The following is a 27747-nucleotide window of genomic DNA, read 5'->3' on the forward strand; positions in this document are numbered from 1 at the left end:
TAAACATAGTACTACAGATGGCCCTTTATATGCAGTCAGTGTGTAAACAATGAACCAAAATAAACGAAATGTAATGCAACGTAAAACAATGTAAAACAACGCCCAAATCTTACTCCAGAAATGTAACTTTAATTACAGTAATGATAAAAAAAAAAAAAAAAAAAGTACAGTAAACAAAATATAGTACTTCAGAGTTTCTGGTAGAAAACAGCAATTTGCAATGGGGAATACAAGTCAACCTGAACAAAAAAAACAGCATAAAGTTCTATTTGTTCCTTGTTTCTTTCACACTTTGAATTTGCACATTTGCACAAGTCTTGAGTAAGGCAAAGGGTGATCTGTATCAACAGTCTGCAGAATCTGTGGCACCAGAAACTTTTCTGGTACTTGGTTCATGCAGCATGAAAGAATGAAGAATGAAAGACAAATGCACTAGTCAAAGTGCACTCTCAAAACAATCTGATGACATCATACCTCTTTAAAACCAACAATGTAGACTATGACCGCTGCATGGGACCCAAAGTTCTGGTCTGGATATCCAGTCACTACACTGCAAGCTCCAAAGTGTCGGCCGTTGCTCCAAGAGGTTCTTCAGACCCCAGAAATTCAGATTTCTCCACAAAATAAACATGAATGTCAGGTTGATGTCCCCTGAAGTGATGGAAACATGGTTGTGTGGGTGTAAACAGCTGGGTTCACATCTACATTAGTTTCTTTAACAGTGTTAAAACTTGGGGGTTGACTGGCGAAGTCTTTTCCTGTGTGAACTTCCCAGTCTCCTTTGACAGGAATTTGCCTTGTGGAGCTTTGGTGCCTCTGTCAGGATTTATCCCGATCAATCGCCTGGAAAAAACAAATGTGTGGTCAGATCCAAAGTGACCAAAGGAACGGGTTCTTGCAAGCCCTTTAGTACAAAGACCTCACATCACAAATTAACAGCTGGAAAATGTACTCATCTAACCTTTGAATGAATTCCAGCGTGCATGCAGCATCTTCTTGATACTGAAGATTGAAGATGTAGTAAGTAGAAAAGACAGCAGCGAGGCCGGACAGAAAAGTCGGCTGGATGCCCTCGCAAATGATGTGCCCCTCAAGACTGATCATCCAGCGGTGAATGGAGCTTTCCGGTGATTTGGCTTAAAATCCAAATAAAATCCCACCATTAGTACTGAAATGGTAATGAGCTTATTTATTCAATATAATTCTGCAGTGCAAATGTGTTAATAAACACACAGAACCATCAAGAACATCACTCAGTCCCTGTCAAGAACATTTAACATCTGTATCTGACCAGAATTTCACAGTTAGGCATGAAAATAAAACTGTAGATTTTCCAGTCACATAGCGTGACTTCAGCTTCCGGAGTCGCGCCCCCCAAAAAAATTTTAATATGCCGATGATTGTGTAGTGTATATGACGGGGCAATATATAAAACATTGTTCATGTTGACTGAACATGTATTTACAGGGAAATTTGGGCATACAGCTTGCAAAAGCAAGCTAGATAAGCTTTGTTTTTGTGTTGTGTTTGTTTTCTTTGGGGTGGGGATCTTGCAAAGGGAAGGGTAGCTTGTTGCAGAAGCTGTTTTTTAAAACATGATTTTCTCCTAATTTATTGATTTGCAAGTTATACAAAGTCTGCTGGTGTTTTTTTCATCATATTAAAATAGAAAATGGAAATGGAGAATCTTCACCACTTGAAGGTGCTAAAACTTCTACTGCCCAGACAGAGTCCTGCAATATCAAAGGAGCTATGGAGAAAATTATGAGCTGGGGTCTTCCAGTGATCATCATGTTGAATGTGAGTTGTGCCACATTTACGCTTTACAGCAGACAAACAGGTGGGGGTAACATTTTCTAATTCATGATCAGGAACAACCTCCAATCTGTGAAGGTGCCAAAAAACGCCAGCATGACTCTGCCTTTTGTTTTAAGCCTCAGTCTCTGGAGACCAGGTGGTGACTTCCTAACTGGATGACGATTACTGCAGTTTGCATGGAAAATGTGCAAAAGAGACAAGGCAAGTGATAGAAGCCAACAGGAAACAGTGAAACCGGGTGAAAAATATGGGGGGGGAAAAGGCAACCGGTAATTAAAATTTGACCTCCTCTAGGGAGATGTTGTCGACCGAAGACTCATTAACTCATCTCGGTTCAAGATGAACTAAATTTCTTGTGACTTTTAGCATTTGGCAATGGGTTTGGCACTGCTGTAACAGGATTCTTGGGTAATAAGAGAAATCTTTGATATGACATTATAAGTCATGAGTTATGAAATTATAGTGAGGCTATTTTTCTTCTCAAGAAGCACTTAATGCTTAACCCTGTTGGCTTTTGCAATCATAACAACAAAAAATAAATATGTATGTCATACCGAGGAGTATCAGTCGAGGAGTTGCAGGTAGTTGGAGTGTCGTCTGTAATTCAGCAGCTGTGGCATTTGCCTAGGACACAGAGTTATGACTAAATTAATTAACAAAAACATGAAACAAATAAAACTGCTGTCTTCCACAATAACAGAGACAACAGATACAGGTGTCACCTTTAAAGAAATCAAAAACCCCAAAATAACTCACATTTGCAAAGAGAATCAGTCCTCCGAGGGGTTCGGAGAAGTGAGCCATCAGAAGTTGCAGGATGCAGAAGGATAGTTCAAGTTTTGGACCCACTGAGAGGATGGATTGGATATCTGGATTAGTGGACTTGCTGAAGACCTCCAGGATGGTTGGTCCACACTCCTTCATTGCAACCTCGAGAGTGCGAAGCACTTTGATATCAGTGAGCAGCTCAAAATGAGTGTAAAGTCCGTTGTGTGTGAAAAGGTAAGGCCAGCGGTCCCTTAAATCTCTAATAGCCGGTACTGGGAGTGCATTTATTTGGCGGCGCTGCAGGTCGAAGGTTACTTTCATGAGTTCTTTTACTTCGTCTTTTTCTACCATGTTTGAGCCATCCTGATGGTAAATTTCTTCCAGTCGCTGGCGTTTTCGCTCCACTGTTTCATTTGTCTCCTCCGGCAGCAGGCCAGGCTCAAATCTGTCGCAGCCATAATTGTTGGTGGCTCCTCTTTTCATTCCAGACAAACGGCTGTGGCGAAAATTGCTGGTGCGTTTCAGGTTATCAATTCGGTTTTTGATTTGAATCACAAGCGAGATGTAATCCTCTTCCAGCAGCTGACCGTTGTCACACAGATCAGCAAAGCTCTGAGGGTACTTACGGACAATGTTTCGGCAGATGGTTACACACTGAGCATGTGTTGGGTTTAGCTCGTGTTTCCTTATCTCATCTGCTAAAATCCTAACCATCTGTCTCCGTGCTGCAGGGGATGGTCTCTTGCCCTCAGCAACCGCTGCTTGAATTTCCATTGGCATGAGGGCCCAGGGCACCTGGAACGTCTCTGCCCACTGTTTTCTGAAAAGGGTGGTTTGCCCGCAGCTTTCTGAGTTGTCATGTTCTTGATTCGAGAGTGGGAGTACACCGGATGGAGTGGAGCAAGGTGGTGCTGCAGGACTGCTGAGCAGTGAGCTAGAGGAAGGAATCATTGGCAGGTCCAAAGTAACCAGGTCTGTCTCTGAAAAGGAAAGGAAAAAAAACACACAGTGAGCTTAATTGTCTCTCATACAAGGGTGCGCTTAAAATAAGTTTGAGTTAATAATATATATATTTTTTTAAATACTGCCAACCGTCAGTGCGACCCCTGAGCCTCCCAGTATCCTCCTCCTATGGTATAATTTTCTAAACCCTACATCTCCTTGTTCTTGAGTTATGGATTCTTAAGGTTTTCAGAAAACTTGACCTCTAACGGTGAGTTCAATTTAACTGGAATTTGAACTAATCCAGGATTTTTAGTAGATGCGCCTATGTCACCCTGTTCCAGACATAATGAATCCCCCTTAACTGTTTCTTTTGAAAGGAGTAGCACCTCCATCCAGATAGATACCCCTCTGGATAGTCAGTTTACTCATTATATCTCTAAGGCCTTGGTCAGAAAGACCTAGACATCTATCTAACAGTCAACAGGGTGGTTGCCAGTAGTCTCTGGAAGTCGCTGTGAAAAGCTCCCTCAGCCACAGAGGGTCACCACACAGGTAGCTGATGTTTGATTTGGCAGATTTTTCATCCTGATCCTATTCCTGGAGCTCCCAAGGGATTTGTGTCTCTTTCTGGGATTGAATCAAGGATCGTTTGCTTGTTAGATAAATGTCTAAGCACTACGAAAGGCCCATTCATGCAGGTCCGGTTCAGACTGCTGCCCCTGATGTGAACCCAGATAAACATCACATAATGGATGGATCAAGAGCTGCATCATATTAAAAGGTTTTGGTAAAAAACACAGACACTTGGCTGTAGCACTCAGTGGGGAAACCAGTAGAGTGTTAGAGTGACAAAATAAGTTAACAGAAGTAAAAAACAGTTTTAAAAACTTACAGTACAATTTTGCCATTTCGATGTACTGACGGATTTAGAGTTCAGGGAATATATATTTTAAGAAAAAGGCTGTTAGAAATGATCAGATATACTACTATAACATGGTATAGAAAAAATAGTGCATTTACGTCAACATTACCATTTTTAAATGCTTCCAGGAGTGTCTGTAGTTGAAGGGGAGGCAGCAAGTCAGCAATATCATCTTCAATGACAAATTTTAGGTCCTGGGTAGACTCCACTCCATCACTTAACAGCTTATGAATCAATGACTGTTGAGTGTCTTCAGAAATTAATGGCAAAGCTCTGAGGATGATATCCTTCAGGTCTTCATCCAACGGTTTCATTTCATTACTGTGAGAAAAAAGATCCACGACACTCATGAAAAGGTTTTCCTCCAAGACAGAATAGACTGAACATTTAAACACAAATTTCCATGAAATGATTCTTCAGTAGCTAAGTTGGTAGTCAGTGTTGGATAAAAGTCAATGTAATCTGGGACAATCCAGGTTCACATTCAGCATCTCGTTTAGAAACAGGAGTTTTAATAGTGGGTTAGCAATCCAGCATTCCTGTTTCCATTTAAGAATAAATGGAATAACTAATGCTTCCTGCATAAAGGTTATCATTAGCAGCTGTGCAGTTTGGGATTTTTTGTTAACTAACCAAACCTTACTGCCTTTCTCAAATCAGATTTGCAAATTAGCTTGAGAACAATTGACCAAGGGTCAATACATACTTTAAGATCAAAACACGCAAAAATTAACTTATAATATAATCAATAATATCAACAGAATGTTAAAAATAGAAATATTAAACATGTCTACATTTTATGTCCACTGCTGATTAGCATGCCAGCTAGCATGCTAATCAGCAATCTTCAGACCATCATGTCTTATAATACACCTTTGTATCTTAAACAGCAACCTATCATCCATATACACATAGTCTAGTATAAGAGGAAAAGAAGTGATGACGCCACATCTTGCCAGTGATGCCATACCTGATAAATGGAGCGGTAATCATAATGTTTCATTACACTCTGGGCAAAGATCAGGTTGCGTTCAATAGCAATGAAAAGAAACAATAGCAGCAAAACTCTGCTAAAATAACATCTGCCATCCAGCACTGGAGCTGCTCAAAGTCTTCAATCAATCATTCAATCAATCTTTTTAAGGAAGCCTGTATTTCAAGGTTTGTTATGATATGAGTGAACAACAACCTCCAGATAGTTCATTTTTAATTCTGTACATCACTTTAAGTTGCAGATCACCACTGCTGAGGAGTCACGCTTATGTTGACTATCAAAATCATCGACAAGTAATTTAAAAGTCGACACCTCGTTTGAAGTTTTGTAAGATTCTGAAAGACGCAGAAGTAAGTAGTAGGAGTGTGGTAACGGACTGAAACAGAAGATGGCAGCTATGCATCTACAAGGATGCCAGCTGCCGTTAAACGGGAAAGAAGAAGAAGAAGCAGCCTCCGGTATCATAGGTGTGTCCAAATTCAGGGGCTGCTTCCTCCTGAGGCCACATTTGAATGCCAATTACATCACTGTGACGCGATGAAGGCTGTCCAAATTCGAAGACTCCTCGAAATATGGCCAAAAAATCCGTCCTCCTTTTCCCTAGATTTGATTGATGGGTCGGGTGTATCCTTCGTGGCCCAACCTATCCCAGAATTCATAGCGGGCCCAGTTTCCAACAACGGTAGCAGCTACTTAATATTAAAAATTACTCTTTCTGGGTCGCAAAACTACATTCTCGCCTAAAAATATCTTAAAGGTTTATTTTGCAACCCAGAAAGAGTGTAAGAGTAATAAACTTTTAAGATATTTTCAGGCGAGAATGTAGCTGTGTAAGCTTCAAATATCTGCTCAATTTATCAAGACATCACATATTTGCAAAAGTGCTCCGACGTTTTCGGAGACGTCTGTTACGCAACAGCTCGATAGCTGACCAGGAGGTCAAGGCTCACTAGAGCCGGCGAGAACAGTCAACCCCCGGCACATCGTTTTCGACTCCCCCGCGGTCTGTTGCTACTCAGGTTAAACATGATATATAAGTCACTTAGATAACTTACAAATGTTATTGTTTGGATTTTTTCAGTGTTTTATTTGTTCCTGAGTAAATCGGTTTGGCTGAGATTAAAGTTATAGTCTTCACACAGCTGAATAAACGTCAAACAGAAAACTGATTAAACAGAAGTGTGCGATGGTCGAGAATTTACTCCAATGTCCGGTTATATATTAGCGAGCAAGAAGCAGACGGCTGAGTTTATTAAACTCCACCGAGACAATCTGCGAATTTCATTAAAAGTTTAATAAACTATCATCTTGTCTTTATTTTTAGTTAGCACATACCTTAAACACTTCAAGCTGTAAGCTAATGATAGTTATATAAGAGCAGACACATGCTGATGCAATAAGCTGTACGTTATACATCCAATAGATGCACGATCTGATTAGTCGACTAATCGCAAAAATAATCGGTGGCTAGTCGACTATCAAAATAATAGTTTTGGCAGCCCTAGTCTACCCCTACAACAGCAAATATCAAACAGCTCAAAATATTAAAGCCAGAAGACAGCACACCAGGTAGGAGTGCAACCAGGAGAAAGCTTATTGTGTTTTTTGACCTTTACTGTTTCTGAACACCTTTGAGACCAGAGGTAAGCCTGTTTTCTACAGCAATGTCTCAAGGGAGAACATTGCAGAATACATGTTTTTTGGCAACACCAATGCAGCCCTCTTCATTCTTTCTCCAAGATGTAACTTCTTTCATCTTCATCTTCAAAACGGTTTCTAACCTATAAGATTGAAGATGGATCAAATTACCATCTTCGGGTCGGGGCGGGTCGGGGCAGGGCGGGGCAGGGTGGGGCTCTGGTGGTAGAGCAGATCAGCTACTGATTGGAAGGTTGGTGGTTCGAGCCTTTGCTTCCCCAGTCTGTATGCCAAATATCCTTGGGCAAGATACTAACCCCAAGTTGCCCTCCGATGCGTCAACTGGAGTGTGAATGTTGGTTAGATTGTACTTGAGTTTAGAAGTCCTTGTGTGAGTGGGTGAATGAGGCATGTTGTAAACAGCGCTTTGAGTACTCCAGGAGAGAAGAAATATAGGAATCAGTCCATTTACCACTGTCCATTCCCAAAATGCAACATAATAAATGCTATGAAACTGCGTTTTCATTCTCCAATTTTACAGTTTTTTATTAATCACTTACCTCCTGTGCAGTCTGGTTTGTTCAGAAAAGGATGAAGAGTCTTCAGCACCATCAAGCTTATTCACATCATCCTGAACATCCTCTGATGCCTGGAAAGTTTTATAGTTTTTATTTAGTATGGGTTTTATAATTAATGGTTTCTGACAATGCCATGTGGAGAGATTAAGAAGGACAAAAGAAAAATCTACAAAGGCAGAAATGCTGAATCTGACACAGTACCTTCACTCGAACAAAGAGGGTAGCACTCTCAGTTGACTGGACAGCCTCTTTGATCTCCTCAGTTGTCAGTGACTCCACATTTAGAGGCTCTAGTATCTTGTCGTCATTAGATATCAGGAGCTCCAGAGGTTCAGCAGCAGCCAGCTGAGGAAAGGTTGACCTCAGCTGAGCTAGGAAGTCAGCCTCCTGAAGACCTCGAGGAACCTGCAGCTCATGAGGCAGGTAATTCTGAAACACTGAGATAAAACAGGAAAGAGTGCTAAGTTGCCAGCCAACAGGGAGCATCACACCAAAACCTGACAATTTCATTCAAAAAACAAGAGCTCAGACGTCTTAGACAGTCTGTTATCAGCTGCACAGCAACTACAATATTGATCAGATATTTGCATTAAAATGGTCCAAAAGGCTCCAAGAGCACAAACACAATCCAGAGGTCCAGTTCAGGTCCAGGAAGCAGCTAGAGCCACCTGTCAGTCAAAGAGACCATGTCCCCAACCTTAAGCCTTACCACTGACAGCCTTGCTTGAAGTCCTCTATCACGGTACCACTACCAAAAAATGACCACCATCAGCATTCTGAATGATTGCTGTGTAGTGGCTCGTGCTCCAGTAATCATGAAGTGCTTTGACAAACTGGTCCAAACTCAGGTCATCACAAGCTTCCCAATCATGATACACACACAGCAGCGTGCCTAAAGAGCTCTACAGAGGACGTCATAGTCACAACTGTGTCCTGACCACCCTAGGAGCTATGCTCAGCTACTCTTTGTGATTTCAGCTCAGCATGTGATCACAGTGGTGATAACTGAATATTGTACTGGACAGATAAATTAAAAAGCTTTGAACTTACGATTGGGCGAGATCGTATCCATCTGAGGGTCCTCCACAATGTGGACCTTGAGATGTACGTGGGTGTGTGATTGACTGATCTGAGGTTTCTCAGACTCAACTCTGGGGAAAAAAAAAACAAAATTGTATTGAACTGTTGATATAAATAAGAAACTCTCACAGCAGCAGCTTACTCTTTTCCTTGACTCACTCAGTGGTCAGTGTGGTTGGATCCAGGCTGGGTGGAGGAAGTTCAGCAGCAACAGTAGCATCTTCTCTCTGTAGAGACCTTTTCTCTGGACCCTAAATTTCCACCAAAAAGTAAAAGAATAGTTTTTTTTCTGATTTTTCATTCAAAAAAACATGCTCCACATTTATTAACAATGTTTTCACCCTGATGTTAAATTGGTTCTTGCAGTACCTTCAGTCGGATGTAAATACCAGGATTCACAGTCCCGTTCTTGCAGATCTCTTCTGCAGTCATACTCTCCACTCTTGGAGGAATTAGATTGTGGTTGCGAGCAACTAAGATGGTAAAAGGTTCACCAGCAGCCAGCTGAGGGAAAGTGGACCTCAGCAGAGCCAGGAAGTCAGCCTCCTGAAGACCATGAGGAACATTCAGCTCATGACACGGGTGATTCTGCCATACTGAGAGAAAACAGAGAAGCTCACAAAGTCAGAATCAGAATGTCTTCATTGTCATTGTCACAGGAACGAAGTTAGTAGTGATCTCTGATCAGTGCATCATCCATAGAAATGTAAAATTTAAATAAAACTTATAAAATAAAATCCATCCCCACACACACAAGTCAGTGCATAGATCACTTCAGGAGTAGCGTGATGGACATTGTTTAGTAGCAGGATTAAGACATATTTTTGTGATTTGGTAAAAGCTGTGTTTGAGTCTGTTTGTCCTTGCGCTGATTGCTTTGTACCATCTGGCCAAGGGCAACAGTTCAAACAGGGAGTGGCCAGGGTGTGAGGTATCTTTTATAATGTTATGAGGTTTTTTTAAGACAGTGGGTAGTGTGACTACAGTCAGAGCAGTTTCAGTTATCGACAAGTTAGAAGACACGTTTTCCTGAATCAACTAATAAACAGGTAACTCAGCAAACCTACACAAAGAGCTGGATAACTAGTACGTTGGACTCTTGAGAGATGCAAAGCCTCTAAATGAAGTTAAGGAGCTAATAACAGGCAGAAAATGTTAACAGCATCAAATCCTTCCAAAGATCTTTAAAGGTTAAAAGCTTTAAACTTACTTATTTGTGTGATCTTATCAATCTTAGGGTCCTCAAGGATGCGGATCTTAAGTCTTAAATCTTCTCGACACAGTGACAGTCGTATGTAGAGGGTAGATCCCCGAGAAAGTCTGATGATTTCCTCTGGTGTCACCGAGTGTCCTTTCAGAGCTTTAAGTTTGTTGTGCCTGGCCCTTAAAAAAAGGTCAAAAGGTTCATCTCCAGCCAGCTGAGGGAAGGTAGACCTCAGTAGTTTCAGGAAGTCGGTTTCCTGCAAACCACAAGGGACCTTCAGCTTGTGAAGCGGGCACCTCTGAAACACTAGAACACAGAGGAATGCTGACAGATCAGTTCAATTTTTCCAGTTTTAGGAGAAAGAAATCATCACTTTCCTGTTGTACTTTCACTAAATGTTCATCTGATACTACTTTCCAATTGTATCTGGAATCTGCTTTCACAGTTTGAAGTTACAGTGGTGACATGGGCTCCTAATATTCCAATCATCACAGTGAAATCTTCCACATCTGCTCCAGAGTTTTATGTGTACTGAGGTGTTTTCATTGTGTGTTTTTCTTCTTTTTCTAAAGGATTTTTTGGAAAAAATTCCACCACAACTTGTCATTTACATCAAATGAAAATATTCTTGGTAATATAGTAGATATTTCTTTATTAATATGTTACAATTCTTAGACCAGGGAAGAGTGCAGAAAGATGAAGATGTCCATGTAGAGTGCAGGCAGGCAGCACAAACGGTATACGTGTCCTGACCAGGATTTCAGCTCTCGAGCATTACTGGCATCAACAATTGTGATTCACAAGGTGCAAATGACTGTTTTTGGTATAGGAGTGTGGTGGAGACCATCAGCTTCACCTGTGTTTAAAAGACCGATCTCAGAGCAAGTAAAAGGGTGAAAAGCACTCCAGAACTTACCTAGTAGGTAACAAGGTGATATACAGCTTACATGTGGTGCATTTTATAGCAGAAACATAAACATTTCACATCATGTTTGCTTTAGACTTACAGTGCGCTGACAAAACATTAATCTTTCGCTTTTCCAGGATGCGGATTGTGAGATTTATATGGGTATCTGTCTCAGTGGATGGAAGATCTTCATCAGCATCTTCTTTCTGTTTTACAGAAGGTCGGAATTTTTTATTTTAAATCAAGTTGTCAATGTGTTGTAATCTTTGGTAGCGCTGCTGAGATCAGTTAAATTTTCTCAACACAGTACCTGCAGTCGTATGTAGAGGGTAGATCCCCCAGAAACTCTGATGATTTCCTCTGGTGTCACCGAGTCTACTTGCAGAGGTTTCAGTTTGTTGGGTTTGCAATATAAGAAAAGGTCAAAAGGTTCATCTCCAGCCAGCTGAGGGAAGGTAGACCTCAGTAGTTTCAGGAAGTCAGCTTCCTGCAAACCACGAGGAACCTTCAGCTTGTGAAGTCGGTACATCCGAAACACTAGAACACAGAGGAACATTGACAGATCAGTTCAATTTTTCCAGTATTAGGAGAAAGAAATCATCACTTTCCTGTTGTACTTTCACTAAATGTTGTCAAAGGAGCTTGCAAAGAAAAGCGTCTGGACTTCTTTAAGTTGCTTGAAGACGTTTCACCTCTCATCCGAGAAGCTTCTTCAGTTCTAAGGTCAAATGGTGGGGAGTCCCAGATTTAAACCTAGTGGGAGTATCCCCTCAAAGAGGGACAAAAGGACCCCCGATGAGCCTCTAATCGCCTGAGCCAAGGTGTGAAATTGGGTGTGGGTCCCAATCAGCCAGGGTTTCGGGTGAGCTCATTGTGAAACCTGGCCCCACCTTATCATGCGAATTCCTGAGGTCAGATGGCCCAGGATGTGAGTGGGCATTCAGACAAAAACTCAGGAGAGTTTTCTCCAAGCATGACATCCCGGTGCATTTCAGACCCAGCAACATGCTCAGACAAAAATTGGTTCACCCGAAAGACAAAACTCCTAAACACAAACTTAACAATGTGGTGTATGCTGTACAGTGCAGCGAGGAATGCCCAGACCTCTACATTGGAGAGACCAAACAGCCACTTCACAAGCGCATGACACAACATAGAAGAGCCACCTCCACGGGACAAGACTCAGCAGTTCATCTGCATCTTAAGGACAAAGGTCACTCTTTCGAGGATGCCAATGTTCACATTTTGGACAGAGAGGACAGATGGTTTGAAAGAGGAGTGAAAGAAGCCATCTATGTCCACTGTGAGCGACCATCTTTGAACAGAGGCGGTGGTTTACGACACCAACTGTCTGCCATCTATAATCCAGTTTTGAGTTCCCTCCCCAGACGCCTTAACGCCCACTCACATCCTGGGCCATCTGACCTCAGGAATTCACATGATAAGGTGGGGCCAGGTTTCACAATGAGCTCACCCGAAACCCTGGCTGATTGGGACCCACACCCAATTTCACACCTTGGCTCAGGCGATTAGAGGCTCATCAGGGGGTCCTTTTGTCCCTCTTTGGGGGGATACTCCCGCTAGGTTTAAATCTGGGACTCCCCACCATTTGACCTTAGAACTGAAGAAGCTTCTCGGATGAGAGGTGAAACGTCTTCAAGCAACTTAAAGAAGTCCAGACGCTTTTCTTTGCAAGCTCCTTTGACTACGATGACCTGGATGACTGAGAACCTTCACAGACATGTTCACTAAATGTTCATTTGATACTACTTTCCAATTGTATTTGGAATTTCCTTTCACAGTTTGGAGGTACCAGTGGTGACATGGGCTCCTAATGCTCCAATCACCACAGTGAAATCTTCCACATCTGCTCCAGAGTTTTATGTGTACTGAGGTGTTTTCATTCTGTTTTTAACATCTAAATTTCACATCACGTTTGCTTTAGACTTACCAGTATTTGAAAGCACTTCAATGTTTGGGTTTTCCAAGATGCGGATTTTGAGATCTATGCAATTTTGTGATTTGCTGATTGGACGTTTGCGTTTGCCATGTTTTTTTCTCCTCATACACTGAACTGTTTGAGTCAAGAACCTAAAAAAGATAGGTAAAAATGGGAGCTGGGATATAAGAAGATAACACATATACTTTTGTCCACATAGTAGACATTTATGCACTTGTCTTATAACCTTGATTTCGTTACATAATCCAGCTCTGTCGTGTGTCCTTCCTCCTGCTCTAAATAGTCATACTCTTCATCCTCCATTGGTGCCTGGAATCCTAGGCTCCTACTGTCCTCCACCCCTAGGAACAAATAAATTCTCATGTTAGTCACAATTATGTGTTGCCCAGCTCAACAAGAACTTGACCATTTACATAACCGAAAGGGAGCATGCTGCTACTATCTAATGTTTGTGCTTTAAGAGGACATGAGCTAATGTATCTTTTCCATTACAACCTACTCGGCTCGACCCAACTCAGTTAAATTGTTTTTCATTACAATCAAGTACTGCCTATGTGCGCAAGGTCATTACAGCAATGCTACCAAAAGTCCCATTTTGCATACAACAAAAGCACAACACCACACTGGAGAAAGTTGAGGCGATGGTAGACCTGCTGTGTGGTCTATAGCTTTTTGTCAGATTCGGAGACAGGCTTTGAGGATTTGATTTTTGTGAATGAGATGCTCTCATGAGTCATCGAGTGACGAAACTGACTAGCCAATCGGTGGAATGTAGTCGGTTGACGTTACATTTTCAGATTGACTGAATTGCTGAATTGCCTTGGCTGAGTAGGCACTAAAAAAAGTACCTGGTACGAGAAAGCACTCAATGGAAAACCATATAAACTGATTCGAGTCAGGCAAGCAGAGTACATGCTAGTGGAAAAGGACTATAAGATATGGTGTAACACATGCGTGCGTGCGTGTGTGTGTGTGTGTGTGTGTGTGTGTCTATACACATAAAAACACCCAGCACGCCCCTAAGGGGCGGTTTATCATTCAAGCTCGGGTCCTCTACCAGAGGCCTGGGAGCTTGAGGGTCCTGCGCAGTATCTTAGCTGTTCCCAGGACTGCGCTCTTCTGGACAGAGATCTCCGATGTTGTTCCCGGGATCTGCTGGAGCCACTTGCCTAGCTTGGGAGTCACCGCACCTAGTGCTCCAATTACCACGGGGACCACCGTTACCTTCACCCTCCACATCCTCTCGAGCTCTTCTCTGAGCCCTTGGTATTTCTCCAGCTTCTCGTGTTCCTTCTTCCTGATATTGCTGTCATTCGGAACCGCTACATCGATCACTACGGCCGTCTTCTCCTGTTTGTCTACCACCACTATGTCCGGTTGGTTAGCCACCACCATTTTGTCCGTCTGTATCTGGAAGTCCCACAGGATCTTAGCTCGGTCATTCTCCATCACCCTTGGGGGCATCTCCCATTTTGACCTCGGGACTTCCAGGTTATACTCGGCACAGATGTTCCTGTACACTATGCCGGCCACTTGGTTATGGCGTTCCATGTATGCCTTGCCTGCTAGCATCTTGCACCCTGCTGTTATGTGCTGGATTGTCTCAGGGCATCTTTACACAGCCTGCACCTGGGGTCTTGCCTGGTGTGATAGACCCCAGCCTCTATGGATCTTGTACTCAGAGCTTGTTCTTGTGCTGCCATGATTAGTGCCTCTGTGCTGTCTTTCAGTCCAGCTTTGTCCAGCCACTGGTAGGATTTCTGGATATCAGCCACCTCCTCTATCTGCCGGTGGTACATACCGTGCAGGGCCTGTCCTTCCATGATGGTTCCTCGTCTCCCTCCTCTTTCTTGGGTTTCTGCTGCCTGAGGTATTCACTGAGCACTTTCGGTCAGTTGGGGCCATCTTCCCAATGTATTCTTGGATGTTCGTTGCCTCATCCTGGACTGTGGTGCTGACACTCACCAGTCCCCGGCCTCCTTCCTTCCGCTTAGCGTACAGCCTCAGGGTGCTGGACTTGGGGTGAAACCCTCCATACATGGTAAGGAGCTTTCTTGTCTTTATGTCAGTGGCTTCTATCTCCTCCTTTGGCCAGCCTATTACCCCAGCAGGGTACCTGATCACGGGCAGGGCGTAGGTGTTGATGGCCCGGTGTAAGTGTAAGAGCACAGGGTTTGGTTTGTTTGTTTTTTTGTTTTTGTTTAATAAACAGGTGTTACCTATACCTACATATATATATATATATATATATATACATATATATATATATATACATATATATACATATATATATATGTATGATTTTCGTTCCACTTCTCACGTGTACACCACTTTGTATTGGTCTTTCACGTGGAATTCCAATAAAATTGATTCATGTTTGTGGCTGTAATGTGACAAAATGTGGGAAAGTTATCACGATATATATTTGGAAATTTGCGATAACGATATAACTGACGATATAATTGATGCGAGACAAAATACAACTGCATAACTTTACTAGCGCAAAAACCCCATCCATTTATTTTCACTTAAACAAGCAGCTGTTTTTATGTGCATTAAAGCTATATAAAAAATGTAACAGTGCAAATGCAAATTCCTTGCTGAAAGTAGAAATGGGCTGACATACCCTGAGCATAACCATGTATAATATCCACTAAAGTTAAAAACAGGTGTGCCAAATAAAAAAGTCAATTACTTATTTTTCAGACCATAAGGTGCACAGGATTATAAGGCACATTAAGTGAAACAAAGCAGTCAGATAAATTAAACTTTATTCAACTCATTCTTCTTGCTTCCTCTACTTCTGTACACTTGATTCATTAATGCTGTATTCTATCACAGCTGCTCTATTCCCATGTTGTTGCAGTATATTAATGGCTAACCTTGTATTGTGGATGGATTATCTCAGTTGTTCTCCTGACTGAAGTTTGGCCCATTTATAGCATCCTGCCATGCGAATGCATTTGTCTCTAACCATCAGGAACCCTCACGTTAACTTTTATGAACTTGAAAAAAGGTAGCATTCATCCTGCAGCTTCACCGTTTATGTTATGCACATCATTATATACCAGCTAGCCCAACTTCAGTAACCCTACAAACGTCACTGCTGTTTAGTTTCCTGTCTTCATTTCTGTTGGAAGTGATAGCAGAGCTATACGTTTCAATTTCTTCAGAAATCTCTCAGTCAGAACATGGTATATCATGCTTAGGTAACTAGCGAAACTAGCAAGCTAACTCCCTCCTAACTTCTAACTCTGTTAAATGTAATAAATTCTGTTTTCATGGATGCCTGGAACTTAAACTTAATTGTTACACCTGGTAAAGGAGCAATGCTGATCATTTTATTAAAGGTGAATGAATTTAGAGTTTTTAACTATCAATGTGCCGCAGGTTTCGTTTGACTTTGGCACCTGAAGTGGACGGAGTTTAGGACCCAGATTACTCCCAGATTTACGAGCACCTTAGTCCGACAAATACGGTAATAACGACGGCCTGCTTGGATGTTCTACAAAAAAATGTGCTTTGGTGGGTATCTGACGGACAAACACCAAACCAGTTCCACATCACTGAAGTTGCACCATTTTACAAACCAATTCTGGTTCATCCATTTCACTCAACGATCCGCTTTCCCCTTCTCATTCTCCGTTGCCGCCATGCTTTTTCGCCGCCATGTGCGTTTGAAAGCAAAAGGCACTGTGCATGCGCTTTTACCCATATTCTATCGCGATATTTTATTTTCTTATCGTTGCCTAACATTATACCTGTATTACCGTAAACAGTATAATATGGCCCAGCCCTAACTCCAGGTACACAATGCCCAGCTGGAAACACTTCACGCAGCTCATATACACATATTATATATATATATATATATATATATATATATATATATATATATATATATATATATATATATATTCCGCTTTCGCCCCTGCGATCAGTCAATACTTCAAGCTCTGCTCCTCTACCAGAGGCCTAGGAGCTTGAGGGTCCTGCGCAGTGTCTTAGCTGTTCCTGGGTCTGCGCTCTTCTGGACAGAGATCGCCGATGTTGTTCCTGGGATCTGCTGGAGCCACTTGCCTAGTTTGGAAGTCACTGCACCTAGTGCTCCGATTACCACCGTTACCTACACTCTCCACATCATCTCGAGCTCTTCTCTGAGCCCTTGGTATTTCTCGAGCTTCTCGTGTTCCTTCTTCCTGATGTTGCTGTCATCTATCACTACGGCCGTCTTCTTCTGTTTGTCTACCACCACTATGTCTGGTTTGTTAGCCACCACCATTTTGCCCGTCTGAATCTGGAAGTCCCACAGGATCTTAGCTCGGTCATTCTCCACCACCCTTGGGGGCATCTCCCATTTTGACCTCTGGACTTCCAGGTCATACTTGGCACAGATGTTTCTGTACACTATGCTGACCACTTGTTTATGGCGTTCCATGTATGCCTTGCCTGCTAGCATCGTGCACTCTGCTGTTATGTGCTGGATTGTCTGAGGGGCATCTTTACACAGCCTACACCTGGGGTCTTGCCTGGTGTGATAGACCCCAGCCTCTATGGATCTTGTGCTCAGAGCTTGTTCCTGTGCTGCCATGACTAGTGCCTCCAAATATTTTGACAGATGAAGCCAATACCCTGTATGTTTATTGTCTGGCAGATTTCTAAGAGAGTTTAAGCAAAACTCCCCACCGGTGTAAGTTGTCTTTCAGTCCAGCTTTGTCCAGCCACTGGTAGGATTTCTGGATATCAGTCACCTCTGCTATCTGCCGGTGGTACAGGCCCCCTAGGGGGCCTGTCCTTCCATGATGGTTCCTCGCCTTCCTCCTCTTTCTTGGGTTTCTGCTGCCTGAGGTATTCACTGTGCACGCTGTCAGTTGGGACCATCTTCGTGATGTATTTGTGGATGTTCGTTGTCTCATCCTGGACTGTGGTGCTGACACTCACCAGTCCCCGGCCTACTTCCTTCCACTTAGCGTACAGCCTCAGGGTGCTGGACTTGGAGTGAAACTTTCCATGGTCAGGAGCTTTCTCATCTAGATGTCAGTGGCTTCTTTCTCCTCCTTTGGCCAGCTTATTATCCCAGCCAGGCACCTGATCACAGGCAGGTCGTAGGTGTTGACAGCCCGGATCTTGTTCTTACCGTTCAGCTGACTCCTCAGGACTTGCCTGACCCTCTGCAGGTACTTGGTGGTTGCAACTTTCCTAGCGGCCTCTTCATGGTTCCCATTTGCCTGTGGGATCCCCAGGTACTTGTAGCTGTTCTCTATGCCTGCAATGTTGCCTTCTGGTAGTTTGATCCCCTCAGTTCTGACTACCTTCCCTCTCTGTTATCATCCGACTACACTTCTCCAGTCCGAACGACATTCCAATGTCATTGCTGTATATCCTGGTGGTGTGGATCAGTGAATCGATGTCTCGTTCACTATTGGCATACAACTTGATGTCATCCATCTACAGGAGGTGGCTGACAACTGCTCCATTCCGTAGTCGGTATCCGTAGCCAGTCTTGTCAATGATCTCACTGAGGGGTTAAGGCCTATGCAGAACAGTAGTGGGGACAGAGCATCTCCTTGGTAGATGCTCTTGATGGTGACTTGTGTTATGGACTTGAAATAGGCCTCTAGTGTTGTACGCCACATCTCCATTGAGTTCCTGATGAAGGCTCTTAGGGTCCTGTTGATCCAGGCAGTGCACACGTTATCCAGTCTGGTCTTGCAGTCTCAGCTGATTGTTCGGTCTACCAGTAGCTGGTGTTTTGTGCCTCGCGTATTCTTGCCCATCCCTTTCTGTGCCGCTATGATGCCTAACAAAAGCTTCTGCATGGTTCTGAAGCAGGTTATTGGCCGGTAGTTAGATGGGACTGGTCCCTTCTGGAGGTCCTTGAGGATCAGGACTGCCCGGCCCTAAGTTAGCCATTCCGGTGTCTCTCGTCAACTAGCAGTTGGTTCATTTGTATTGCCAGACGCTTTGGAGTGCAGTCAGCTTTGTCAGCCAGTAGGCGTGAACCATGTCGGGGCCTGGTGCTGTCCAACCCTTCATATTGGAGACCCTTTCTTGGATGTCTGCCACTGTGATGGTTACTGGACCTTGTTCAGAGAGGGTGCTGTGATCTCCTCTCAGACCCACTAGCCGCTGAACATTGCTGTTATGGGTTGCGTCCTTCTCCCATATGCTCTTCCAGTACAGTGGTCCCTCGCTATAACGCAGTTCACCTTTCCCGGCTTCACTGTTACACAGATCATTTTTTTAATCCAATTTTGCATGCTTTTTTTTTTCTTTTTTCTTTTTTAAACAGCGCATTGTGTATGTCGACAAAATGTTTTGCAGTAGCACCCAAAAGGAACAGGAAGATGCTAACCATAGCACAAAAACTTGGACTTTGAAAGGAAGGTAGAAAGGTAGAAGTTACCGTATTTTTCGGATCATGAGGCACACCGAATTATAAGTCGCATTAAGCGAAACAAAACCTTCAGATAAGTCAAATTTTACTCAACCCATTCTTCTCATTCTTCCCTGATTACTGCTGCCATGGTGTAGATCAGCTTGTTAGTCTCGGTAATGGTGGTGGTAGGTATCATCAGTAGTGTTCCCTGGTCTATTGGCTTAAAAACACCCCCAAAGCATTAGGTTCCCACCAACCTTTTTTGACAGTGGGGATGGTGTTCTTTGGGTTGAAGGCTTCTCCTTTTTTTACGCCAAATGAAGGAAACGTCATTGTGACCAAACAATTCAATTTTTGTTTCATTTTTTTGACCAGAAGTCTTATTCTTTGTCCAGATGAACAGTTCCAATTAATCAGGGTATTTAGGATGCTTTAGAACTGCTTGGACTCTTTGGAATGGTATGGAACTTTGGATTTCCCAGAGACTGTGACAGTTTGTGAAGGGTATGAATAATTCTGGACATAACACTTTTTGCTAAAATGTAAATAAAAGCTGAGAAATGTTTTTTTTTTCCACAAAAATGCCCCTTGTACATCGTCTTATTGTCTTTTGGGAGACACCTGTGTCATTTCCCATCAAAAAATAACTTGCTAGTTGAATAAAACTAGCTTTAAGTCAAAATTTGCCAGGGGTATACATAAGTATGGGCTAGACTGTATGCTTTCTGGCTGATGTTTTGGTCACTTTTCAATGCTGGCAGTGATTTCACTCTAGTGGTAGCATGAGACAAAGTCTACAACCCACACAAGTGGCTCAGGTAATGCAGCTCATCCAGGATTGCACATCAATGCAAGCTGTGGGGAGACGGTTTGCTGTGTCTGTCAGCTTAGTGTCCGGTGTCATGGAGATGCTATCAGGAGACAGTACATCAGGAGCCTCAAGTGCCAATGTCCTGCAGGTTTTAGATGTGTTCTTGATCCACCACAGCTGATTAAAAAAAAAACAATACCCCCTAAATTACCTCCTCAACATGTCTTTAAGTTCTCCAGAGGCCTGGTAATAAACTAACTATCTGATTCAGGTGTGTTGACCCAGGGTGATATCTAAAACCGGCACTTGAGGACTGCAGTTGCCTACCCCTGGTTTATCACATAATTATGAATGAAATGTTTTTATTAGACTTGTCTACTGATCATACATCAGAGACATGAAACAGCAGCCCTGACTAGAACTGAACTTTATTCATGTATGTCAAAGTAGCTTCTTACTCAGCTCATATTTGTCCTGCTCCTGATCATCCAGTAACGGACCACCTCCATCTTCACAGAAGGAAAACAGCTGCTGGTTGTCTGCAAAAGTATGTTTAATTTTTAGAAAAAACAAATGTGACATGATAGAAGATAAATGAAAAAAAACAAAAAGTTTCTAGCAATGTTAAGATCTGCATCAAGTTTATGAGTATCCTGTACTTTTATACACTGACCAGACACTTTATTAGGCTTTGCAAGCTCCTTTGTTTGTTAGGTACACCTTGCTAGTACCTAACTGCTTTAATTCTTTGTGGCACATATCCTTTGAGCTCGGGTCCTCTACCAGAGGCTTTGGAGCTTGAGGGTCCTACGCAGTATCAAAGTCTGTGGTGGGGACCGGTTTGCGTCATAATTTGCGTAGTACAATTTTCTGCTCCGTGTCAGACTGTTCATAACCAAACCATGTTAATGCTACAGATGTAGTCCCTCGTTTAGGAATAAGGTGCTCAATGTGTTTTGACTGGTCCTTGTGTTTGGAGCTACCTGGTTTTGGCTCATCTTCACCTGCCATGCTGGCATTGTCTGTGTCTGCATCCCCGATGCCTTTGACTGTAAGTGCCATTCATAAGTACTTCATGTTTTTATTTGAGGCAATTTATTTGATGTATACTCTGAAATTTGATGTTTGACAATAATGTATATCATTTGAGTTTATTTTTGAAAAGTCTCCACAGGATATTGAGCTTTATTGTGAAAGTTTTATGTAGAATATAAACAAGTGGACGGCGGAGCCACACAATGGTTTTACCGTCGTTGTTGCTAACGAAAGTACGCATAAACAGTCGGTTGTCGGTCCGGAGTCTGGTTATATTAAACATAAGAGAAAGAGAGAACTCTAAGAAGTTAATAGCCACTACAGTGACCATCAAAACCATGAAAAAATATTGGCGTAGACAGTTTATTTTGCGACCCCACGAAACAAACGATAGCGTACAAAAACCCCCGACGTATATCGTTAGTTTCAGGCCACTCTGTAAACCCTAGATATGGTTGCGTGGGAAAATCCCAGCAGACAGGCCCGTCTGGCACCAAAGACCTTTCTTTCTCACTCGGATTCTCATTTTGAGCTACTGTAGGTCGTCTTGACCATTTGAAGACATCAAGTTGCTCCTATGTGATTGGCTCATTTGTTGTTTGTATTAACGAGAAGGTTATTAAAGGTGAATGAATTTAGACAGTTTTTAACTCTCAATGTGCCGCAGGTTTCGTTTGACTTTGGCACCTGAAGTGGACGGAGTTTAGGACCCAGATTACTCCCAGATTTACGAGCACCTTAGTCCGACAAATACGGTAATAACGACGGCCTGCTTGGATGTTCTACAAAAAAATGTGCTTTGGTGGGTATCTGACGGACAAACACCAAACCAGTTCCACATCACTGAAGTTGCACCATTTTTACAAACCAATTCTGGTTCATCCATTTCACTCAACGATCCGCTTTCCCCTTCTCATTCTCCGTTGCCGCCATGCTTTTTCGGCCATGTGCGTTTGAAAGCAAAGGCACTGTGCATGCGCGTTTTACCCATATTCTATCGCGATATTTTATTTTCTTATCGTTGCCTAACATTATACCTGTATTACCGTAAACAGTATAATATGGCCCAGCCCTAACTCCAGGTACACAATGCCCAGCTGGAAACACTTCACGCAGCTCATATACATATATATATATATATATATATATATATATTTCCCGCTCGCCCCTGCAGGCAGTCAATACTTCAAGCTCTGCTCCTCTACCAGAGGCCTAGGAGCTTGAGGGTCCTGCGCAGTGTCTTAGCTGTTCCTGGGTCTGCGCTCTTCTGGACAGAGATCTCCGATGTTGTTCCTGGGATCTGCTGGAGCCACTCGCCTATCTTGGGAGTCACCGCACCTAGTGCTCCAATTACCACCGTTACCTACACTCTCCACATCATCTCGAGCTCTTCTCTGAGCCCTTGGTATTTCTCGAGCTTCTCGTGTTCCTTCTTCCTGATGTTGCTGTCATCCGGAACTGCTACATCTATCACTACGGCCGTCTTCTTCTGTTTGTCTACCACCACTATGTCTGGTTTGTTAGCCACCACCATTTTGCCCGTCTGAATCTGGAAGTCCCACAGGATCTTAGCTCGGTCATTCTCCACCACCCTTGGGGGCATCTCCCATTTTGACCTCTGGACTTCCAGGTCATACTTGGCACAGATGTTTCTGTACACTATGCTGACCACTTGTTTATGGCGTTCCATGTATGCCTTGCCTGCTAGCATCGTGCACTCTGCTGTTATGTGCTGGATTGTCTGAGGGGCATCTTTACACAGCCTACACCTGGGGTCTTGCCTGGTGTGATAGACCCCAGCCTCTATGGATCTTGTGCTCAGAGCTTGTTCCTGTGCTGCCATGACTAGTGCCTCCAAATATTTTGACAGATGAAGCCAATACCCTGTATGTTTATTGTCTGGCAGATTTCTAAGAGAGTTTAAGCAAAACTCCCCACCGGTGTAAGTTGTCTTTCAGTCCAGCTTTGTCCAGCCACTGGTAGGATTTCTGGATATCAGTCACCTCTGCTATCTGCGGTGGTACAGGCCCCTAGGGGCCTGTCCTTCCATGATGGTTCCTCGCCTTCCTCCTCTTTCTTGGGTTTCTGCTGCCTGAGGTATTCACTGTGCACGCTGTCAGTTGGGACCATCTTCGTGATGTATTTGTGGATGTTCGTTGTCTCATCCTGGACTGTGGTGCTGACACTCACCAGTCCCCGGCCTACTTCCTTCCACTTAGCGTACAGCCTCAGGGTGCTGGACTTGGAGTGAAACTTTCCATGGTCAGGAGCTTTCTCATCTAGATGTCAGTGGCTTCTTTCTCCTCCTTTGGCCAGCTTATTATCCCAGCCAGGCACCTGATCACAGGCAGGTCGTAGGTGTTGACAGCCCGGATCTTGTTCTTACCGTTCAGCTGACTCCTCAGGACTTGCCTGACCCTCTGCAGGTACTTGGTGGTTGCAACTTTCCTAGCGGCCTCTTCATGGTTCCCATTTGCCTGTGGGATCCCCAGGTACTTGTAGCTGTTCTCTATGCCTGCAATGTTGCCTTCTGGTAGTTTGATCCCCTCAGTTCTGACTACCTTCCCTCTCTGTTATCATCCGACTACACTTCTCCAGTCCGAACGACATTCCGATATCATTGCTGTATATCCTGGTGGTGTGGATCAGTGAATCGATGTCTCGTTCACTATTGGCATACAACTTGATGTCATCCATCTACAGGAGGTGGCTGACAACTGCTCCATTCCGTAGTCGGTATCCGTAGCCAGTCTTGTCAATGATCTCACTGAGGGGGTTAAGGCCTATGCAGAACAGTAGTGGGGACAGAGCATCTCCTTGGTAGATGCTCTTGATGGTGACTTGTGTTATGGACTTGAAATAGGCCTCTAGTGTTGTACGCCACATCTCCATTGAGTTCCTGATGAAGGCTCTTAGGGTCCTGTTGATCCAGGCAGTGCACACGTTATCCAGTCTGGTCTTGCAGTCTCAGCTGATTGTTCGGTCTACCAGTAGCTGGTGTTTTGTGCCTCGCGTATTCTTGCCCATCCCTTTCTGTGCCGCTATGATGCCTAACAAAAGCTTCTGCATGGTTCTGAAGCAGGTTATTGGCCGGTAGTTAGATGGGACTGGTCCCTTCTGGAGGTCCTTGAGGATCAGGACTGCCCGGCCCTAAGTTAGCCATTCCGGGTGTCTCTCGTCAACTAGCAGTTGGTTCATTTGTATTGCCAGACGCTTTTGGAGTGCAGTCAGCTTTGTCAGCCAGTAGGCGTGAACCATGTCGGGGCCTGGTGCTGTCCAACCCTTCATATTGGAGACCCTTTCTTGGATGTCTGCCACTGTGATGGTTACTGGACCTTGTTCAGAGAGGGTGCTGTGATCTCCTCTCAGACCCACTAGCCGCTGAGCATTGCTGTTATGGGTTGCGTCCTTCTCCCATATGCTCTTCCAGTACAGTGGTCCCTCGCTATAACGCAGTTCACCTTTCCCGGCTTCACTGTTACACAGATCATTTTTTTAATCCAATTTTGCATGCTTTTTTTTTTCTTTTTTCTTTTTTAAACAGCGCATTGTGTATGTCGACAAAATGTTTTGCACCGCCAAAGGCACCTGCAGTAGCATCCAAAAAGAACAGGAAGATGCTAACCATAGCACAAAAACTTGGACTTTGAAAGGAAGGTAGAAAGGTAGAAGTTACCGTATTTTTCGGATCATGAGGCACACCGAATTATAAGTCGCATTAAGCGAAACAAAACCTTCAGATAAGTCAAATTTTACTCAACTCATTCTTCTCATTCTTCCCCGATTACTGCTGCCATGGTGTAGATCAGCTTGTTAGTCTCGGTAATGGTGGCGGTAGGTATCATCAGTAGTGTTCCCTGGTCTATTGGCTTAAAAACACCCCCAAAGCATTAGGTTCCCACCAACCTTTTTCACAGTGGGGATGGTGTTCTTTGGGTTGAAGGCTTCTCCTTTTTTTACGCCAAATGAAGGAAACGTCGTTGTGACCAAACAATTCAATTTTTGTTTCATTTGTTTGACCAGAAGTCTTATTCTTTGTCCAGATGAACAGTTCCAATTAATCAGGGTATTTAGGATGCTTTAGAACTGCTTGGACTCTTTGGAATGGTATGGAACTTTGGATTTCCCAGAGACTGTGACAGTTTGTGAAGGGTATGAATAATTCTGGACATAACACTTTTTGCTAAAATGTAAATAAAAGCTGAGAAATGTTTTTTTTTTTTTTTTTCCACAAAAATGCCTCTTGTACATCGTCTTATTGTCTTTTGGGAGACACCTGTGTCATTTCCCATCAAAAAATAACTTGCTAGTTGAATAAAACTAGCTTTAAGTCAAAATTTGCCAGGGGTATACATAAGTATGGGCTAGACTGTATGCTTTCTGGCTGATGTTTTGGTCACTTTTCAATGCTGGCAGTGATTTCACTCTAGTGGTAGCATGAGACAAAGTCTACAACCCACACAAGTGGCTCAGGTAATGCAGCTCATCCAGGATTGCACATCAATGCAAGCTGTGGGGAGGTTTGCTGTGTCTGTCAGCTTAGTGTCCGGTGTCATGGAGATGCTATCAGGAGACCGTACATCAGGAGCCTCAAGTGCCAATGTCCTGCAGGTTTTAGATGTGTTCTTGATCCACCACAGCTGATTAAAAAAAAAAACAATACCCCCTAAATTACCTCCTCAACATGTCTTTAAGTTCTCCAGAGGCCTGGTAATAAACTAACTATCTGATGTATCTGACCCAGGGTGATATCTAAAACCGGCACTTGAGGACTGCAGTTGCCTACCCCTGGTTTATCACATAATTATGAATGAAATGTTTTTATTAGACTTGTCTACTGATCATACATCAGAGACATGAAACAGCAGCCCTGACTAGAACTGAACTTTATTCATGTATGTCAAAGTAGCTTCTTACTCAGCTCATATTTGTCCTGCTCCTGATCATCCAGTAACGGACCACCTCCATCTTCACAGAAGGAAAACAGCTGCTGCTCGTCTGCAAAAGTATGTTTAATTTTTAGAAAAAACAAATGTGACATGATAGAAGATAAATGAAAAAAAAAAAGTTTCTAGCAATGTTAAGATCTGCATCAAGTTTATGAGTATCCTGTACTTTTAAACACTGACCAGACACTTTATTAGGTACACCTTGCTAGTACCTAACTGCTTTAATTCTTTGTGGCACATATCCTTTGAGCTCGGGTCCTCTACCAGAGGCTTTGGAGCTTGAGGGTCCTACGCAGTATCAAAGTCCGTGGTGGGGACCGGTTTGCGTCATAATTTGCGTAGTACAATTTTCTGCTCCGTGTCAGACTGTTCATAACCAAACCATGTTAATGCTACAGATGTAGTCCCTCGTTTAGGAATAAGGTGCTCAATGTGTTTTGACTGGTCCTTGTGTTTGGAGCTACCTGGTTTTGTCTCATCTTCACTGGCCATGCTGGCATTGTCTGTGTCTGCATCCCCGATGCCTTTGACTGTAAGTGCCATTCATAAGTACTTCATGTTTTTATTTGAGGCAATTTATTTGATGTATACTCTGAAATTTGATGTTTGACAATAATGTATATCATTTGAGTTTATTTTTGAAAAGTCTCCACAGGATATTGAGCTTTATTGTGAAAGTTTTATGTAGAATATAAACAAGCGGACGGCGGAGCCACACAATGGTTTTACCGTCGTTGTTGCTAACGAAAGTACGCATAAACAGTCGGTTGTCGGTCCGGAGTCTGGTTATATTAAACATAAGAGAAAGAGAGAACTCTAAGAAGTTAATAGCCACTACAGTGACCATCAAAACCATGAAAAAATATTGGCGTAGACAGTTTATTTTGCGACCCCACGAAACAAACGATAGCGTACAAAAAACCCGACGTATATCGTTAGTTTCAGGCCACTCTGTAAACCCTAGATATGGTTGCGTGGGAAAATCCCAGCAGACAGGCCCGTCTGGCACCAAAGACCTTTCTTTCTCACTCGGATTCTCATTTTGAGCTACTGTAGGTCGTCTTGACCATTTGAAGACATCAAGTTGCTGCTATGTGATTGGCTCATTTGTTGTTTGCATTAACGAGAAAATGAAAGAGTGTACCTAATATAGTAGCCGCTGAGCGTTTCAAAGCACTTCAATAAATGTTATAGGGGCTAAAACACCGACCTGCCTCCTGCTTTATCTCAGGCTGCAGGAGCTCCAGCAGTCTCCTCTGCCGGTCGAGCTCCTGCCTTAAGCCCACAGCCTCCTCCTCATAGTCGGCTACAGTCCTCTCCACCACCGATATGATCTCCCGAGCAGCTGTGCTCAGTTTGTCGGTGATGATTCCTCTCAGTATATCGCTCTTGGACATATTAGCGAAGTCTGGCTCGCTGTCCCAGCTCTGCACCATCGTCATCATCATCGAGTCGCTCGTGAAATAATTTCTTTTTTCCCGCGTGAGAAAATGTTTCTGTCGGATGTTTAACCCTAGAAGTTTTTTATCGAGCTAGTGAACGCGCTGGTGAATGTTGTCCGGCTGGAAACATCAAAGGCAACATCCTCCTAGGAGAAAATGACACATAGCACTGTGTAATAGACTATCACACTTTTAATTATATCACTATTTATTATAAAAAGAAGACCCCCCCCCCCTCAAAAAAACCCCATTTAGGTTTATTTGGCACTCTAACTGCATTTCCATCACAATAACAGCAGGTTTTAATACATATAATA

General features: G+C 43.2%; 1 protein-coding gene across 2 annotated transcripts; it reads right to left on the minus strand.

The window, feature by feature from the left end:
• Positions 1-107: 107 nt before the first annotated feature.
• On the minus strand, positions 108-27552 carry LOC116335914. Of its 2 annotated transcripts, XM_039605588.1 has the most exons (18): positions 27199-27552; positions 25957-26037; positions 20463-20543; positions 13041-13155; positions 12806-12945; positions 11165-11391; positions 10955-11060; positions 9954-10253; positions 9113-9339; positions 8903-8994; positions 8714-8814; positions 7865-8100; positions 7646-7734; positions 4563-4774; positions 2575-3566; positions 2373-2442; positions 962-1136; positions 108-843 (listed from the first exon to the last, which is right to left on the minus strand). In XM_039605588.1, exons 1-18 carry the CDS (start codon positions 27434-27436, stop codon positions 702-704), a joined length of 3624 nt encoding a protein of 1207 aa, XP_039461522.1. In that variant the 5' UTR covers positions 27437-27552; the 3' UTR covers positions 108-701. The 2 variants fall into 2 exon arrangements, with proteins under 2 accessions (XP_039461522.1, XP_039461529.1); XM_039605595.1 differs by lacking the exons at positions 12806-12945; positions 20463-20543; positions 25957-26037; positions 27199-27552.
• Between the last annotated feature and the right edge of the window lie 195 nt (positions 27553-27747).

Source organism: Oreochromis aureus, linkage group 3 (assembly GCF_013358895.1).
Source record: "Oreochromis aureus strain Israel breed Guangdong linkage group 3, ZZ_aureus, whole genome shotgun sequence".
Taxonomy (NCBI): domain Eukaryota; kingdom Metazoa; phylum Chordata; class Actinopteri; order Cichliformes; family Cichlidae; genus Oreochromis; species Oreochromis aureus.

Coding starts and splice junctions, on each gene's coding strand:
- LOC116335914 (XM_039605588.1), bottom strand. CDS start 27,436: ATGATGATGACGATGGTGCAGAGCTGGGACAGCGAGCCAGACTTCGCT. Junction 2,443..2,574: donor GACTGATTCTCTTTGCAAAT/GTGAGTTATTTT, acceptor TCTGTGTCCTAG/GCAAATGCCACAGCTGCTGA. Junction 1,137..2,372: donor TCCTCGACTGATACTCCTCG/GTATGACATACA, acceptor TTGGATTTTAAG/CCAAATCACCGGAAAGCTCC.